Source organism: Oncorhynchus masou, chromosome 32 (genome assembly GCF_036934945.1).
Source record: "Oncorhynchus masou masou isolate Uvic2021 chromosome 32, UVic_Omas_1.1, whole genome shotgun sequence".
In the NCBI taxonomy this organism is placed as follows: domain Eukaryota; kingdom Metazoa; phylum Chordata; class Actinopteri; order Salmoniformes; family Salmonidae; genus Oncorhynchus; species Oncorhynchus masou.
The window spans coordinates 37,877,214-37,894,268 of NC_088243.1; the positions used below are offsets into that span (position 1 = coordinate 37,877,214).

Consider the following 17,055-nt stretch of genomic DNA (forward strand, 5'->3'; position numbering starts at 1 on the left):
TAAATTAGCTAGGTGACAGCTAGATCAACATGATCCAACCGTGTATTAAACATTCATAGTATGCATGTATTCGGGTATAATTTAAAGAAAAAAATAATAATACATATCGATTTTGACAAAACACAGGACCTTGCTAGCCAGTAGCGTTAGCTTCAAGCAGCAAAACAGACAGCGGTAGATAACGTTAGGATAGCTGTTAACTTGCTATGCTAGCCAGTTAATCAAACCCATTGACAAGCCAGTGAAGAAAACGAATCACTGACACTACACGAGCTAAAAACAGCTCCAGCGTATCGCATCGGCGTAACATTAGCTCGCAATTGCAGGAACAGTATTGTAACCTTAGCGGCAACGCCAATTTTCCCAATATGTGTTTATTATAATCGTATCTGACTGATTGGTAGCTAAGTGTCGTGCCCAGAGGTTCTGACTACAAAAAAACATCTGATTTAATGACCGTATGATGTTTGTCACCATCCTCATCTGGCAGCTAGGTACATACGTCACATTAACAAAGTGATTGAATGAGTCAGAGGGAAGACCCTGACCCCTGGGTGAGAACAGTGTAGTAGTTTCATTCTATGAGAGGAACACATATGTCACTATCTAATATCCTCCAGGTAGGCCCTCAGATACACATGCAGCAGCTGTAGAGATGACATGGAGGGGCTCTTATTAGATTCAGATGAGTCACCTGAACAGCCCTCTATTTCTCTGCTGCATAGTGTGTGTGTTGCTGTGTGCAGTTAGGCTAGTTTTTCTGGAACGTACTCCCTGTGTGTGAATTTGCCTAATTGTGAGTGCTAGACTGCATGTTGTTACTTGTGTGTTTTTGTCAGTTGAGTTGGCTCTGGATTGATAAATGTGTTTGTGTATGTTGCTGTTTTTGAACCCATTCTTCTCTCACGTGAGATGGACTAAGCTACTGCCTGGTAGGCCCGTGTGTGTATCCCCCCCGCCCCTGTCTATGTACTTCATTATTTATGGACACCCTGGAAGATAACAAAGACAAAGAGATGTGATGATGGAGACGGGGAGGGGAAAGGAAGACGGAGAGAGTGAAAAGGGAGAGGGCGAGCTCTGGATAGAAAGGGGGGGGCAAGAGTAAGAGAGCGAGATTGCAAGTAGGGGTTAACAATAACAGTTGCCAAGTTCAGCTGGCATCAACATGCCCTACACACACACACACACACACACACACACACACACACACACACGCATGCATAGAGGTAGGCGTTGCATAAACCACCACACCTGCCTTGCTGCTCTGTTAAATTCTCCATGTTCCATGTACTGTGATTCTCAGGGGAAACGTCCATTCTATGAAGTCTATTTCTATGGGCCTAACCCTACTGTGCTCTGAAGTGGGACCATATGGATAAGTGCTCTCTTTTTGACCTAATAGTCACTAAGAGCTAACAGGAGCAGTTAGCCTTCTGCTGGAGAGAACCAGGACAACACTACTCCACGGAGGCACTTTTAGGCCTAAATAGGGGTGTGTGTGTGTGTGTGTGTGTGTAAATATTCATGGTTTGACACTTGTAGGAATGCCGTTAGACTTGTTTTCTATTGCCTTACACTCTTTCTCTCTCTTTCTCTCTCTCTCGTCAGTAGGAGGGCTGTGTCTGGTAAGCGTGGCAGGGGGAGTTGCTGACCTTCATGCTGAGAGGTCACGGAGGAGAAGACCATGGATGATGGTAAGGAGGAGAGAGGGGAAGGGAAGAGGTATGGGAGACCATTGGATGAGGGTGACTGGGAAGTAATAGAAGAGGGATCCCCGTCTCATTCAGAATTGAATTAAAAAAACTCCTGCTGACATTCCAGTACATCCATGGCCCGCAACCTCAGATTGAGCAATAGCCTGCTCTTCCACACCCCCAGGACTAAGCTTCGCTCCATTGAAGATCTGGCTTTCTGCTCACCACAGACTCTGGGCTCCTTTAAAACGGGCCTTAAACCCCTTCTCTTTAGGAAGGCCTTCTGTTAGTAATAGCTGTGTTATAGCCTTGTTGTCCTTGTTCCTTGTAGCGTCAGTTGTGTTCTTTGTGTCAGTTGCCCGGTCTTGTTGTGCCCTTGTTTTGTCTACGACTTATTTTCATTCACTCACTGCAGCAAATTGAGATTGGCTTTCAATGAAAAGCCTGTTACAAATTCAATGTATTATTATTATTATTATTAGTGGAGGCAGGGGGAGAGAGAGGTGAAATATGTGCTACGTCCCTATTCTCTACATTTTTCCTGCCGGTCATTGATTTAAAAGCTTGGGATTAGTGTTGACCGGACGGAGTTTCTACCATTGTAAAAACCCATGCATGAAAGTGTGCAAATGCACATTCTGGAAGAAGGGTGAAGAATTGGGACTCAGCCATGGTGAAAGTATGTCTGAATGGTAAGATGGAGCTAAACCCGTATTGCTTATACCTTAATTCTCTCAGGTCGTCATGAACGCCTACGGAGCAGATCAGAATCTCCTGCCGTGTGTAATGACAACAACAGAAGCTCTTGTCTAATCTCTCTTTATCTGCTCCCAGGTCAGTGTGAGAGGGGGGGCCAGTGTTGTCTGAGGGTGGGGTTGACCTCCACCGCAACCAATCAGACCCCTCGGAACCAAATCGGAACCAAAACCAGAACCGGACGCAGACTCAACTAGATGATGGTCAGAGGGTTGGACGAGACTTCATCCAACAGAACTCTTTAAACAACAATGTGGAGGAAGAGGAGGAGGAAGGTAGAACGGTGAAGGGAGAGGAAGACGGGGATGAGGATGATGTGATTGTGGAAGAAGAGGAGGAGGACAGCAGCGTGACTCACGGCCAATCACCCGACACTCCTATGACTGACTGTTCCTTCTCAGACACAGGTAAGGTCACACACACACACACACACACACACACACACACACACACACACACACACACACTGAGACAGCTTGGTTTATAGATATCAAAATATATTTTGGGGTTTCTAGAAATATATCACCTTTACTTATTTTCAGTTATTTGGTTGGGTACCATTGATCAGGAGGAGGCAGAGGACCTGTCAATTCTATTCATTAAACTGTGTGTGCTTGTGGCCATGGTTGAAGGTCTGGGTTAGTCAATTGGCCGGACTTGTGTGCGTGCGGGCTAACCCTGTTAACCAGTCAGCGGATCAGATTTGTAGCATACAGACCGGGTCTCACCCAATTAATCACACCCGGTGATGTCCGAGCAACCACATCAGCTACAGTCGGAGAGGGGGAGAGGTAAATGAGAAAGGGTACAGCAAGGAGGGGAACAGAAGGAAAAGAAGAGGTGGAGAGACAGAAGAGATTAGTAGAAAGTCGGGGAGAAGAAAGGAGGAGGGAAGACCGCGGGGAAAGAAAGGGGTTGAGATGAGTTTGAGGATCTGAAGCTTAGTTATTTTATTTTTTTGTCGTTTGTGTATGGTGTCTGAACTGTCCCAATACACACACTCTCTGAGCAAGACCTCGTTTGTGTATGGTGTCTGAACTGTCCCAATACACACACTCTCTGAGCAAGACCTCGTTTGTGTATGGTGTCTGAACTGTCCCAATACACACACTCTCTGAGCAAGACCTCATTTGTGTATGGTGTGTGAACTGTCCCAATACACACACTCTCTGAGCAAGACCTCGTTTGTGTATGGTGTGTGAACTGTCCCAATACACACACTCTCTGAGCAAGACCTCGTTTGTGTATGGTGTGTGAACTGTCCCAATACACACACTCTCTGAGCAAGACCTCGTTTGTGTATGGTGTGTGAACTGTCCCAATACACACACTCTCTGAGCAAGACCTCGTTTGTGTATGGTGTGTGAACTGTCCCAATACACACACTCTCTGAGCAAGACCTCGTTTGTGTATGGTGTGTGAACTGTCCCAATACACACACTATCTGGGCAAGACCTTGTTTGCGTGTGTGTGTGTCGGTTCAAGTGCTGAATGATGCAGTATACTATGTATGTTATGTCCCCAGCTACCAAATGCATTTCCCACCATAAAGGATTTATTGACTTGTCAGGACGTGGAATTGCTCAAATGGGCCGTATGGCTTCCACAGCACAGAAACACAAAGGGAAAGTACTTAGCGAGAATGTGTGTAGTCGTTAATGCCAAGCTGAAGTAGGTAGAGGATTTGCTCAATCTCGCTTTTCACTGCTACTCTATCTGGTTTCAGACTTTTCTAACAGTTTAATGTTGATGTTTGATGTGCAGTGCTCTCTCTTTTCTCTCTCTCACTCTGTAGGCAGTCCGGTAGCGCTCCGGCCCTCTGTGTCTCCAGAGACTACAGATCCCATCAGCTCCCAAGCAACAAGTCCAGACGAACCCTGCTACAGTGACCCTGCGGGCGAGACTCACACCTCCACCACAGGACCCACTACCTCCAGTTCAGAACCTACCACCTCAAGCCCCACCTGCACCACAGGACCTACCACCTCCACCACTGGCCCCACCTGCACCACAGAACCTACCACCTCCACCACAAGCCCCACCTGCACCACAGGGCCTACCACCTCCACCACAGGACCTACCACCTGCACCACAGGACCCACCATTTCCACCACAGGCCCCACTACCTCCACCACAGGCCCCACCTGCACCACAGGACCCACCATTTCCACCCCAGGCCCCACCTGCACCACAGGACCTACCACCTGCACCACAGGCCCCACCTGCACCACAAGACCCACCATTTCTATCACAGGACCTACCACCTCCACTGCAGAGCCTATCCCTAGCCCTGCCCTCCTGGCCACCTTAAAGGAGTTAGGGGAACGGGGAGATCACTCCCACCTGCCTCAGTACCTCCATCAGGTGTGTGCCCCTCCCTCTCCATTCTATATATGGTATTTCTACCTGCCTGCGCTGTTCTCAAGTGAACATTCCTCTGACAGCCAGGCGTGGTTCCCTCTACGTGTGGTGAGCTGTGATTCTGTTTACCAGACTGACTGAACACACACACACACACACACACACACACACACACACACAGCCATTACAGGGCTGTCAGGTGTGACTGGGTGTGGTAGAATCCCTGTCATTGTGATACACAGCTTCACCACAGAACTGCATGAAGTGAAGTGCAAAGTGTCTATTCCCATCTCCACCAGTAGGGGGCACTGTTGTCATGTCTGATCATCACCTCAGCCTCTCTGTCTACTCCCTACCTTCTTCAAACACATCCTGGGGCGTGTTCAGGAAGGTGCAACGTTACACAAAGTTCAGATAGAAATGTATTGTTCAGAACAGACAGGTCCCAATCCCAAATGGACCCCTGGACCCTATGCACAGATCTGAGAGGCTTCGCTGGGCAATCAATATGGTAATAGCTCCAACTTTCCCTCTGATAGACTAGGTGAAAGTTTCACCATCCTGCAGGCTTTCAAAGTGATGCGCACCTCCCCAAAAGGGCGGCAGAGAGTTTCAGAGGACGCGTAAAAGGAAAGCCAAATCAAACTGTATTAGGGTTCTCTAAAAATGTGTAAATATTACAGTGGATTCTGGAAAAAAATTCAGACCCCTTGACTTTTTTCACATTTTGCTACATTACAGCCTTATTCTAAAATGTATTAAATTGTTTCACTCGTAACTCTACACACAACACCGCATAAAGACAAAGCAAAAGCAGGCTTAGAAATTTGTGCAAATAAAAAACAAACAGAAATATCAAATTTCCATAAGTATTACTCAGTACTTTGTTGAAGCACCTTTGGCAGGGATTACTCGAGTCGTCTTGGGTATGACGCTACAAGCTTGGCACACCTGTATTTGGGGTGTTTCTCCCGTTCTTCTTTGCGGATCCCCCCCCAGCTCTGTCAGGTTGGATGGGGAGGGTACACTCTTAAAATGGCACTTGTGGTGTTTAAAAATTTTTATAAAAAAAATGCAATTCCAACCTGATTTTCTAGCATTTTCTAGGATGCGCAACTGGGCAACATAGTTTTTAAAGGGGTAACGGCGTCTTAAAAGGGCAATGACATACTTTGTATTAGAAACAAAAATGGATACCTGGATATTCTGAAAGCACTTTTATGGATTACATGCTTCTACTAAGTCAGTTGCTTGTTTAAGTCGTACAGAGCATAATTTAAGCCCAAATGTAGGAGTGGGAGACTAATGCCTACAATCAGGATGCAGTGTCCAAAACTGAAACAGTTGTTTTAACAGTTTCATTGCAACTATTTGTTTTACAACAGAATGGAATGAATGTCTCCTAAAAAAATAATTTCATTCAGTGAGAGAGGTGGGGGCTTGGTTACCTTGATGTTCTCTGAAGGGAGACCCACTGTTTTAGACTTTGGAAAGGCTTGGCTTATACCAATCAAATCCTGTCAGACCTCCACAAGCACATGGGGTCTAGGGTGGGGATCATCAACTGATTTTCTTTCTTGAGTGGATGGTCAGGGGGCTGGAACATAATTACAAATCATTTGAAGACCGCAAATTGGCCGCAAGAAGCCCAAACGGATATAATATTTGACTAAAACCTAATAATTTAAACCTTGCTTATGTTTGTTTACAACAGGGGTTCCCAAACCGTTGTGGCCCGTAACCCGATTTTATGGAAAACTTTTGCAACCCCACCATGTGAAGAAAGAGATGTAATAATAAATAAATATTGGGCTATTACAAATCAGTCTGTCGGTCCTTTGGACAGTATTTCAATCTGAAGGAAATATGGTTTGATGTGACTGAAATGCATCAGGAAGGTATTGGGAAGTTCAGAAGATCATCAGGCAAACATTTTCTATGCTATTTTGTGTAGAAGAGGACATCACCACTAACCATGTTCCCATCCAACCATTTAATGCGGATGAATCACCCGGCACATGATGGAGACAACACATTTTATAAATGCCGACAGACAATTTGACCGTTCGACATTGGTGGGATCCATTTTGTGCTGGTAAAATTAATTATGCGAGAAATGGCGATAGAAACTCCTTAATGTGCAAATATTGATATCATAACCGTCAATCATATCTTAGTAAACTTGGAGTCACGCGATGATATGGTGTGTGGTCCTCCCACTACGACTCGGGAAAGCATGCAGTTTATTAGGCTGCAGATGAAATAAATTTACATTTACATTTAAGTCATTTAGCAGACGCTCTTATCCAGAGCGACTTACAAATTGGTGAATTCACCTTCTGACATCCAGTGGAACATCCACTTTACAATAGTGCATCTAAATCATTTAAGTGGGGGGGGGGTGGGGTGAGAAGGATTACTTTATCCTATCCTAGGTATTCCTTGAAGAGGTGGGGTTTCAGGTGTCTCCGGAAGGTGGTGATTGACTCCGCTGTCCTGGCGTCGTGAGGGAGTTTGTTCCACCATTGGGGGGCCAGAGCAGCGAACAGTTTTGACTGGGCTGAGCAGGAACTGTACTTCCTCAGTGGTAGGGAGGCGAGCAGGCCAGAGGTGGTTGAACGCAGTGCCCTTGTTTGGGTGTAGGGCCTGATCAGAGCCTGGAGGTACTGCGGTGCCGTCTCACAGCTCCGTAGGCAAGCACCATGGTCTTGTAGCATGCGATGCTTCAACTGGAAGCCAGTGGAGAGAGCGGAGGAGCGGGGTGACGTGAGAGAACTTGGGAAGGTTGAACACCAGACGGGCTGCGGCGTTCTGGATGAGTTGTAGGGGTTTAATGGCACAGGCAGGGAGCCCAGCCAACAGCGAGTTGCAGTAATCCAGACGGGAGATGACAAGTGCCTGGATTAGGACCTGCGCCGCTTCCTGTGTGAGGCGGGTGCATGGGATGTTGTAGAGCATGAACCTACAGGAACGGGCCACCGCCTTGATGTTAGTTGAGAACGACAGGGTGTTGTCCAGGATCACGCCAAGGTTCTTAGCGCTCTGGGAGGAGGACACAATGGAGTTGTCAACCGTGATGGCGAGATCATGGAACGGGCAGTCCTTCCCCGGGAGGAAGAGCAGCTCCGTCTTGCCGAGGTTCAGCTTGAGGTGGTAATCCGTCATCCACACTGATATGTGAGAAGAGCAGTCTCAGTTGAATGACTAGTCTTGAAACCTGACTGATTTGGATCAAGAAGGTCATTCTGAGAGAGATAGCGGGAGAGCTGGCCAAGGACGGCACGTTCAAGAGTTTTGGAGAGAAAAGAAAGAAGGATACTGGTCTGTAGTTGTTGACATCGGAGGGATCGAGTGTAGGTTTTTTCAGAAGGGGTGCAACTCTCGCTCTCTTGAAGACGGAAGGGACGTAGCAGCGGTCAGGGATGAGTTGATGAGCGAGGTGAGGTAAGGGAGAAGGTCTCCGGAAATGGTCTGGAGAAGAGAGGAGGGGATAGGGTCAAGCGGGCAGGTTGTTTATTACAAGAAGCGAGATTTCATCTGGAGAGAGAGGGAGAAAGAGGTCAGAGCACAGGGTAGGGCAGTGTGAGCAGAAAGCGGTGTCGCTTGACTTAGCAACGAGGATCGGATGTCGTTTATTCTTTTCAAAATGGTTGACGAAGTCATCTGCAGAGAGGGAGGAGGGGGGGGGGGAGGAGGATTCAGGAGGGAGGAGAAGGTGGCAAAGAGCTTCCTAGGGTTAGAGGCAGATGCTTGGAATTTAGAGTGGAAGAAAGTGGCTTTAGCAGCAGAGACAGAGGAGGAAAATGTAGAGAGGAGGGAGTGAAAGGATGCCAGGTCCGCAGGGGAGGCGAGTTTTCCTCCATTTCCGCTTTGCCCGGAGCACTGTTCTGTGAGCTCGCAATGAGTCGCCGAGCCACGGAGCGGGAGGGGAGGACCGAGCCGGCCTGGAGGATAGGGGACATAGAGAGTCAAAGGATGCAGAAAGGGAAGAGAGGAGGGTTGAGGAGGCAGAATCAGGAGATAGGTTGAGAAGGTATGAGCAGAGGGAAGAGATGATAGGATGGAAGAGGAGAGAGTAGCGGTTGGAGAGAGAGCGAAGGTTGGGACCACGATACCATCCGAGTAGGGGCAGTGTGGGAAGTGTTGGATGAGAGCGAGAGGGAAAAGGATACAAGGTAGTGGTCGGAAACTTGGAGGGGAGTTGCAATGAGGTTAGTGGAAGAACAGCATCTAGTAAAGATGAGGTCGAGCGTATTGCCTGCCTTGTGAGTAGGGGGAGGTGAGAGGGTGAGGTCAAAAGAGGAGAGGAGTGGAAAGAAGGAGGCAGAGAGGAATGAGTCAAAGGTAGACGTGGGGAGGTTAAAGTCCTGGACTGTGAGAGGTGAGCCGTCCTCAGGAAAGGAGCTTATCAAGGCATCAAGCTCATTGATGAACTCTCCGAGGGAACCTGGAGGGCGATAAATGATAAGGATGTTAAGCTTGAAAGGGCTGGTAACTGTGACAGCATGGAATTCAAAGGAGGCGATAGACAGATGGGTAAGGGGAGAAAGAGAGAATGACCACTTGGGAGAGATGAGGATCCCGGTGCCACCACCCCGCTGACCAGAAGCTCTCGGGGTGTGCGAGAACACGTGGGCGGACGAAGAGAGAGCAGTAGGAGTAGCAGTGTTATCTGTGGTGATCCATGTTTCCGTCAGTGCCAAGAAGTCGAGGGACTGGAGGGAGGCATAGGCTGAGATGAACTCTGCCTTGTTGGCCGCAGATCGGCAGTTCCAGAGGCTACCGGAGACCTGGAACTCCACGTGGTCGTGCGCGCTGGGACCACCAGATTAGGGTGAGCGCCACGCGGTGTGGAGCGTTTGTATGGTCTGTGCAGAGAGGAGAGAACAGGGATAGATAGACACATAGTTGACAGGCTACAGAAGAGGCTACGCTAATGCAAAGGAGATTGGAATGACAAGTGGACTACACGTCTCGAATGTTCAGAAAGTTAAGCTTACGTAGCAAGAATCTTATTGACTAAAATGATTGAAATGATACAGTACTGCTGGAGTAGGCTAGCTGGCAGTGGCTGCGTTGTTGACTTTGTAGGCTAGCTGGCAGTGGCTGCGTTGTTGAACCTGAACCAACCTTATGATGAACTTCACAGGGTGGTGAATGTGCAAGGTGATGAGCTTGATGCTACTTTCCAGTCAATATTTTGCGTCTTGTTCTGGTGACGTGAAGATTGATGCTTGGCTGCCGTTTGACAAATATAATGTAGGTAGCCTACCCACACCGTATCTGTCAGCAGTTGGCTAGAGCACATGTTGCAAGACCAGAGTGGGCCGATTTTCTACATAACGCAACAGGTTTTGTGACAAAACAATCAGTAGAGTTGAAGACGCGACCGAAATCCATATAACCTGTATTTTTCATTCGGTGCATGGGAGTTTAACAGTAAAGGTCATTTTTGTGTGCCCTACGTCATCATGCATAGCCTTTTATCCGTAAAAAGTCAGTTTGATGGAAACATCTCTGGTGGGAAAATTCGCATATTATTTTATGCCGATTTGAGAATATTTGCATGAAAATCATTTGCAAATTGGATGGAAACCTAGCTACTGATGTCCCCCCAATCTGATTTAGTGCCTGGTCTTGTGTGTAGAAGACACATAAGTGTTCCTGAGAGTAGTAGCTTTCATTGACGAGGACATAATATTTTGTAGCTGAAACAGTTCAAAGGTCACGTGTGTAGGAGGAAAACCGAAACCACTCTGTTTATTACAACCTCATCTTGCAACTACCAGGGGTTACTGACATAAACCCGCTTCTATCAACCAAGTGCCCTTTTATTCATTTAATTTGGCTTTCTCTCGCGACCCCGTTTTCAGGGTCGCGACACGCTGGTATACGATCACATCTCTCTCTCTCTATTATACGTTGGAATACTTTGGAACAGATTTCCAAAATTTCAATCACTTGGAGCTGATTTGCTGGTGTTTTTACAGCCTTTTATGTCCCCAAAACACATAAACTTGGGGGGCCGAATAAAATCATCCGCAGGACAAACTCGGACCGCGGGACACGAGTTGGGGAACCCTCGTCTCGGAGGTCATGTGGGATTGGGCCATGGTTATCTGTTGGGTAGAACAGGGAATCGTGTCAGCTCTATTAATTTTCTTTCTGAAACGCTCTGAATGTTTCACCTCACTCAAACAAACCCCGAGAGTAACCAACTCTCCCAACTCGCATCTGTTCACCTCCCTAATCTGATTGGTCACTAGCCAGATAGCGCTTAGCAACCCCGGGCGTTCTGACCAACCTGAGCCAGCCCTTGTAAGGATAGAATGAGAGTTTGTTATGTCTCCCCTGGTTGAGTTTTAAGGGGGAGCTCTCTAGGTAGAGATTACAGTTGATACTGTTAAACTTCCTACAAAAACATTAAGCACATGAGTAAGTCAACTTTTCTCTTGTCTTAGGGGCAACATGAAGAAGTCTCTGCACACTTCCAGTCACATGCTCATTTATTTAATTGTAACTGCTTTCGGTCAGTCGACCTCCGTCAAAGCATCTGTTTTTTAGGGGTAAAAAGAGCACATTTGCACTGCTGTAATGTGGTGAAACGTTTTAAACAGTTTAACTGTTTAGATAAAGCCTTATAAATAGCCCAGTGCCTCAGGACAGCAAGGCAGCAGAATGGTTAAAGCCTATTTCCTTTCTCTCTCACTGCCTCCCTCATTCACTCTCTATTTCTCACTCTCTCTCTCTCCCTCCCTGTCGCTCTCTCTCTCTTAAACACCCACCACAAGCAAGCGAAGTGAGCAATTCATATTTATGTAAATGTAGGGGAGCTTGCAACAATGGAGAGCGAGAGAGAGGGAGAGAGTCTGTGTGAAAGAGCGTGCGAGAGAGGCCAGTGGGTTATTACCGCGCTCCTGCTCTATCTTTCACTTACAAACGCTCCTATTCTCTCTCTTTCTCTCTCCCCTCTCCCCTTTCTGTCTCTCTCTCTCTCTCTCTCTGACGAACTTTCACACACGTGGCTGTTCTCCTTCTCTCATTTCCTCCCCCTCTCTCTCTCTCTCTGTCCCGTTTTTGTCCTCTTTAGTCAGCAGGAGAACGCAAAAAAAAAAAAAAAAACAGTCGCAAGAGTCCGTTTGTCCGCTGTGTCAGGCCCGTTGTGGAGCTCGTCTTGCCTCCCGCTAGCTACTGGGGGAACTTTGGGAACTACAAATGCAGCTGTGATCAAGGAGGAATTGAAAAACTCTCCATTTAGTTCCTGTGTTTTCCGCTGTGCTCGTGGGGACGAGCCGTGTTTCTCGTGCTTCTCCACTGTGTTTGTGTGTGTTTATCTTCTTCACCCTTCTTAAGTAGGTGGTTTTGGGGTATCAGTGTTGTGATTCAGGTAAACCTCTCATGCTACCTGGGCTTGTTCTGTCTGGGGGGGGTCAAAGTTATACGAGACGTAGTTTTCAGTGTCATTCAGTATTAGGCCTGTAAGTTGTTTTTAACTATTGATGGTGGCATTTGTCTTTCTTGGCGGAAAACACTCTTTAGTTGCTCTGGGTGACGAGAATGTAAATGAATGTTGTCCTTTAACCCTTTCCACTCTGCCTCCATCTCTTCAGGTAGCCGAGGCCTTTGTCCTCCAGGAAGATTGTATCCTTATTACTTTGTGTGTGTGTGTGTGTGTGTGTGTGTGTGTGTGTGTGTGTGTGTGTGTGTGTGTGTGTGTGTGTGTGTGTGTGTGTGTGTGTGTGTGTGTGTGTGTGTGTGTGTGAGAGGTACTGAACAGGTGTGTTATGTCCTCCTAAGTCTAGGAAGATTGTATCCTTATCAGTCAGCACATGTCTCACGTCTTTCCAGTGAAATTACAGCGCTCTCCGGTTCATTCTAACTCTCAGGTGAAGACTGTGTTCTAGTTGAAACATTCCACGACATTCCAGCTGCACTGTTTGGATTTGATCTTATCATTGTCCTCTATGTTTTAGTCTTCAGTCAGCCACGACCACTACAGATGGTGTGTGTGTGTGTGTGTGTGTGTGCGGCTTGTTTCAGCAAAGCTGTGGGCTTTATACAGAGCGCCTCAGTGCCTGTTGAAAGAGAGGAGGACTCATGTTTATGGATGATGCTGGCTAACACAATCCCTCTGTAACACGTGGGATCTCTCCAGTACACTGCTCTGTGTGGGATCCATCCCGAGCCAGCTACAGTCCCTATACAGGACAGTAGGTGCTTTAAACCCTGTGTGGACTTCTCCTTAATAGTAGAGAGTACTCCCGTTCACCCCCTCCCCGGCTTTCACTGTGTCTGGGGTGGCAGGTAGCCTAGTGGTTAGAGTGTTGGACTAGTAACCGAAAGGTTGCTGGATCGAATCTCCGAGCTGACATGTTTAAAAAACTGTCATTCTGCCCCTGAACAAGGCAGTTTAACCCGCTGTTACATTGTAAATAAGAATTTGTTCTTACATGACTTTCCTAGTGAAATAGAAAATAATAATTAAACAAATCAAACGCTGACTGGATCACTGAAGGGTGTAAGGGTGTGTGTGTGTGTGTTTGTGTGTTTTCTTAACCCTGCGTGGACCAGATGAGCGAGCAGTGTGGTGCGTTCAGCTAGAGAGATTCTACCACCAGCGACTACTAAACAACCTGACAGCACTGCAGGAACAGTGGGGTAACTCTCTCGCTCTCTCTCTCGCTGTCTGTCTGTCTGTCTGTCTGTCTGTCTCTCTCGCTCTGTCTCTCTCTCGCTCTGTCTCTCTCTCACTCTGTCTCTCTCTCACTCTGTCTCTCTCGCTCTCTCTGTCTCTTTCTCGCTCTGTCTCTGTCTGTCTCTCTCGCTCTGTCTCTCTCGCTCTGTCTCTCTCTCTCTCGCTCTGTCTCTCTCGCTCTGTCTCTCTCTCTCTGTCTGTCTCTCGCTCTGTCTCTCTGTCTCTCGCTCTGTCTCTCTGTCTCTCGCTCTGTCTCTCTGTCTCTCTGTCTCTCGCTCTGTCTCTCTGTCTGTCTCTCTCTCGCTCTGTCTCTCTCGCGCTCTGTCTTCGCTCTGTCTCTCTCTCTCTCTCTCTCGCTCTCTCTCTCGCTCGCTGTCTCTCTCTCTCTCGCTCTGTCTCTCTCTCTCGCTCTTTCTCTCGCTCTCTCTCTCGCTCTCTCTCGCTCTGTCTCTCTCTCTCGCTCTGTCTCTCTCTCGCTCTGTCTCTCTGTCTCTCGCTCTGTCTCTCTGTCTCTCGCTCTGTCTCTCTGTCTCTCGCTCTGTCTCTCTGTCTCTCGCTCTGTCTCTCTCTCTCGCTCTGTCTCTCGCTCTGTCGCTCTCTCTCTCGCTCTGTCTCTCTCTCTCGCTCTGTCTCTCTCTCTCGCTCTGTCTCTCTCTCGCTCTGTCTCTCTCTCGCTCTGTCTCTCTCTCTCGCTCTGTCTCTCTGTCTCTCGCTCTGTCTCTGTCTCTCGCTCTGTCTCTCTCTCTCGCTCTGTCTCTCTCTCTCGCTCTGTCTCTCTCTCTCGCTCTGTCTCTCTTGCTCTGTCTCTCTCGCTCTGTCTCTCTCTCTCGCTCTGTCTCTCTCTCGCTCTGTCTCTGTCTCTCTCTCTCGCTCTGTCTCTCTCTCTCTCGCTCTGTCTCTCTCTCTCTCGCTCTGCCTGTCTGTCTGTGTTTGTCTGTCTCTCTGTCTCTCTGTCTCTCTGTCTCTGTCTCTGTCTCTCTGTCTCTGTCTCTCTCTCTCTCTGTCTCTGTCTCTCTCTCTCTGTCTCTCTCTGTCTCTCTGTCTCTCTGTCTCTCTGTCTCTCTCTCTCTCTCTCTGCCTCTCTGTCTCTCTCTCTCTGCCTCTCTGTCTCTCTCTCAATTCAATTCAATTCAAGGGGCTTTATTGCCATGGGTAACATGTGTTAACATTGCCAAAGCAAGTAAGGTAGATAATATATAAAGTGAAATAAACAATAAAAATTAACAGTAGACATCACGCATACAGAAGTTTCAAAACAATAAAGACATTACAAATGTCATAATATATATATATACAGTGTTTTTACAATGTACAAATGGTTAAGGACACAGGATAAAATAAATAAGCATAGATATGGGTTGTATTTACAATGGTGCGTGTTCTTCACTGGTTGCCCCTCTCTTTCTCTCTCTCTCTCTCTCTCTCTGTCTCTGTCTCTGTCTCTCTCTGACTCTGTCTCTCTCTGTCTGTCTCTGTCTCTGTCTCTGTCTCTGTCTCTCTGTCTCTCTCTGTTTCTCTCTGTCTCTCTCTGTCTCTCTCTATCGATCTCTCTCTCTCTTTCTGTCTCTCTCTCTCTTTCTGTCTCTCTCTCTCTTTCTGTCTCTCTCAATTCAATTCAAGGGCTTTATTGGCATGGGAAACATGTATTAACATTGCCAAAGCAAGTGAGGTAGATAATATATAAAGTGAAAAACAATAAAAATTACCATTAAACATTACACATACAGAAATTTCAAAACAATAAAGACATTAGAAATGTCATATTATATATATACAGTGTTTTAACAATGTCCAAATGGTTAAAGGACACAAGATAAAATAAATAAGCATAAATATGGATTGTATTTACAATGGTGTTTGTTCTTCACTGGTTGCCCTTTTCTCATGGCAACAGGTCACAAATCTTGCTGCTGTGAAGACACAGTGTGGAATCTCTCTCTCTCTCTCTCTGTCTATCTCTCTGTCTCTCTGTCTCTGTCTCTCTCTCTCTCTCTCTCTGTCTCTGTCTCTCTGTCTCTGTCTCTGTCTCTCTCTCTCTCTCTGTCTCTCTCTCTCTCTCTCTCTCTCTCTCTGTCTATCGCTGTCTCTCTCTGTCTCTGTCTCTCTCTCTCTCTCTCTCTCTCTCTCTCTGTCTCTCTCTCTCTCTCTCTCTGTCTATCGCTGTCTGTCTCTGTCTCTCTCTCTCTCTCTCTCTCTCTCTCTCTCTCTCTCTCTCTGTCTCTGTCTCTGTCTCTGTCTCTGTCTCTGTCTCTCTCTCTCTCTCTCTCTCTCTCTCTGTCTCTCTCTCTCTCTCTCTCTCTCTCTGTCTCTCTCTGTCTCTCTCTCTGTCTCTCTCTCTCTCTCTCTCTCTCTCTGTCTCTCTCTCTCTCTCTCTCTCTCTCTCTCTCTGTCTCTCTGTCTCTCTCTCTCTCTCTCTCTCTGTCTCTCTCTGTTCAGCCATTGGAAGTCTCATTATGTAACCCACCCTTTCTCTCACCCTCAACCCTTCTCTCGCTCCCCTCTCTCTTTGGGTGTGTTTGTGCCGTGTCGTGGGTCTCTCTTCCTCGACCCTTCTGCTGTTCCAGAGAGGCGGTGCAGGGCAGACGGTCGGGGGGAGAGGAACAGTGACACTGACCTGACTGCACAGCAGCTGGACATACTCACACACATCTGCACGACACACCAACGGTGAGGCTGCACCTGTGTGTCCGTGTGCGCGCATGCGTGTGTCTAGTTGTGTGTGTGTGTCTGTGAAGTGGGTCTTTTAGATGTGGTCCTTTACAGCTCAGCACAGGAAAAGGTTGCAGTTTAACAAGGAAAGACCACCTTTTTAACTCATTTTCTAATTAATGGGAAACCTTGAGAAGCTGTGCAGTGATGTACATTGACACACCTGTGCTCTCTCCGAGGTGGTGTGTGTGTGTGTGTGTGTGTGTGTGTGTGTGTGTGTGTGTGTGTGTGATGGTTTAAACATATGGCCCTTTGCTGTTGCTGCACTTTCAGTAATTTGAGCTACAGCGGTGCTAGAGTTTCAGACACACACACACACGGCACACACATGCTGAAATAGCTAGGGAAATGTGCGGTGCTAATATTAGATACCCTGGGAGAGAGCAGGGCCACCTATCTTAGCCTTAGCTAGGCAGAGACCTTCCTTCAATCACGGAGGACGAAAGTGACAGCACTAACTGCCTTTGCACCCCCTCCATCTCTCTCTCTCTCTCTCTCTCTCTCTCTCTCTCTCTCTCTCTCTCTCTCTCTCTCTCTCTCTCTCTCTCTCTCTCTCTCTCTCTCTCTCTCTCTCCCACACAGACCCAGTCCTGGAGAAGAGAAGGTAAGAGATACTCTGTGCTTGATTGACATGATGGCATTGTAGGGACCCTCTGTCTAGCATTACACAGTACTCAGTACTTTGCTCGGCTAGTTTGAATGGTCATTTGTTGATGCTGTATTCACTCTGCTCTCCCCTCTGTTTGTGCGTGTGTGAGACTGTGGACTCTGTGCTGGAGAGCCCTGTTCGTGGTGAGGACAGACTGCCTGCATGCCGCTCAGGTAAGTGTGTCTGTG

The 17,055-nt window shown here is 47.4% G+C and overlaps 1 protein-coding gene across 1 annotated transcript in view; it reads left to right on the forward strand.

Annotated features, from left to right (window-relative positions):
- The first annotated feature begins 2,367 nt into the window (after positions 1-2,367).
- The window catches only part of LOC135527202 (consortin-like), a 29,387-nt gene continuing 14,699 nt past the window's right edge, over positions 2,368-17,055 (forward strand). The window contains exons 1-8 of the mRNA XM_064955816.1: positions 2,368-2,389; positions 2,543-2,860; positions 4,249-4,817; positions 12,425-12,455; positions 13,386-13,472; positions 16,074-16,176; positions 16,801-16,822; positions 16,977-17,040. Coding sequence (XP_064811888.1) covers positions 2,368-2,389; positions 2,543-2,860; positions 4,249-4,817; positions 12,425-12,455; positions 13,386-13,472; positions 16,074-16,176; positions 16,801-16,822; positions 16,977-17,040 — 1,216 coding nt within the window. The remainder of the gene's footprint in view (positions 2,390-2,542; positions 2,861-4,248; positions 4,818-12,424; positions 12,456-13,385; positions 13,473-16,073; positions 16,177-16,800; positions 16,823-16,976; positions 17,041-17,055) is intronic.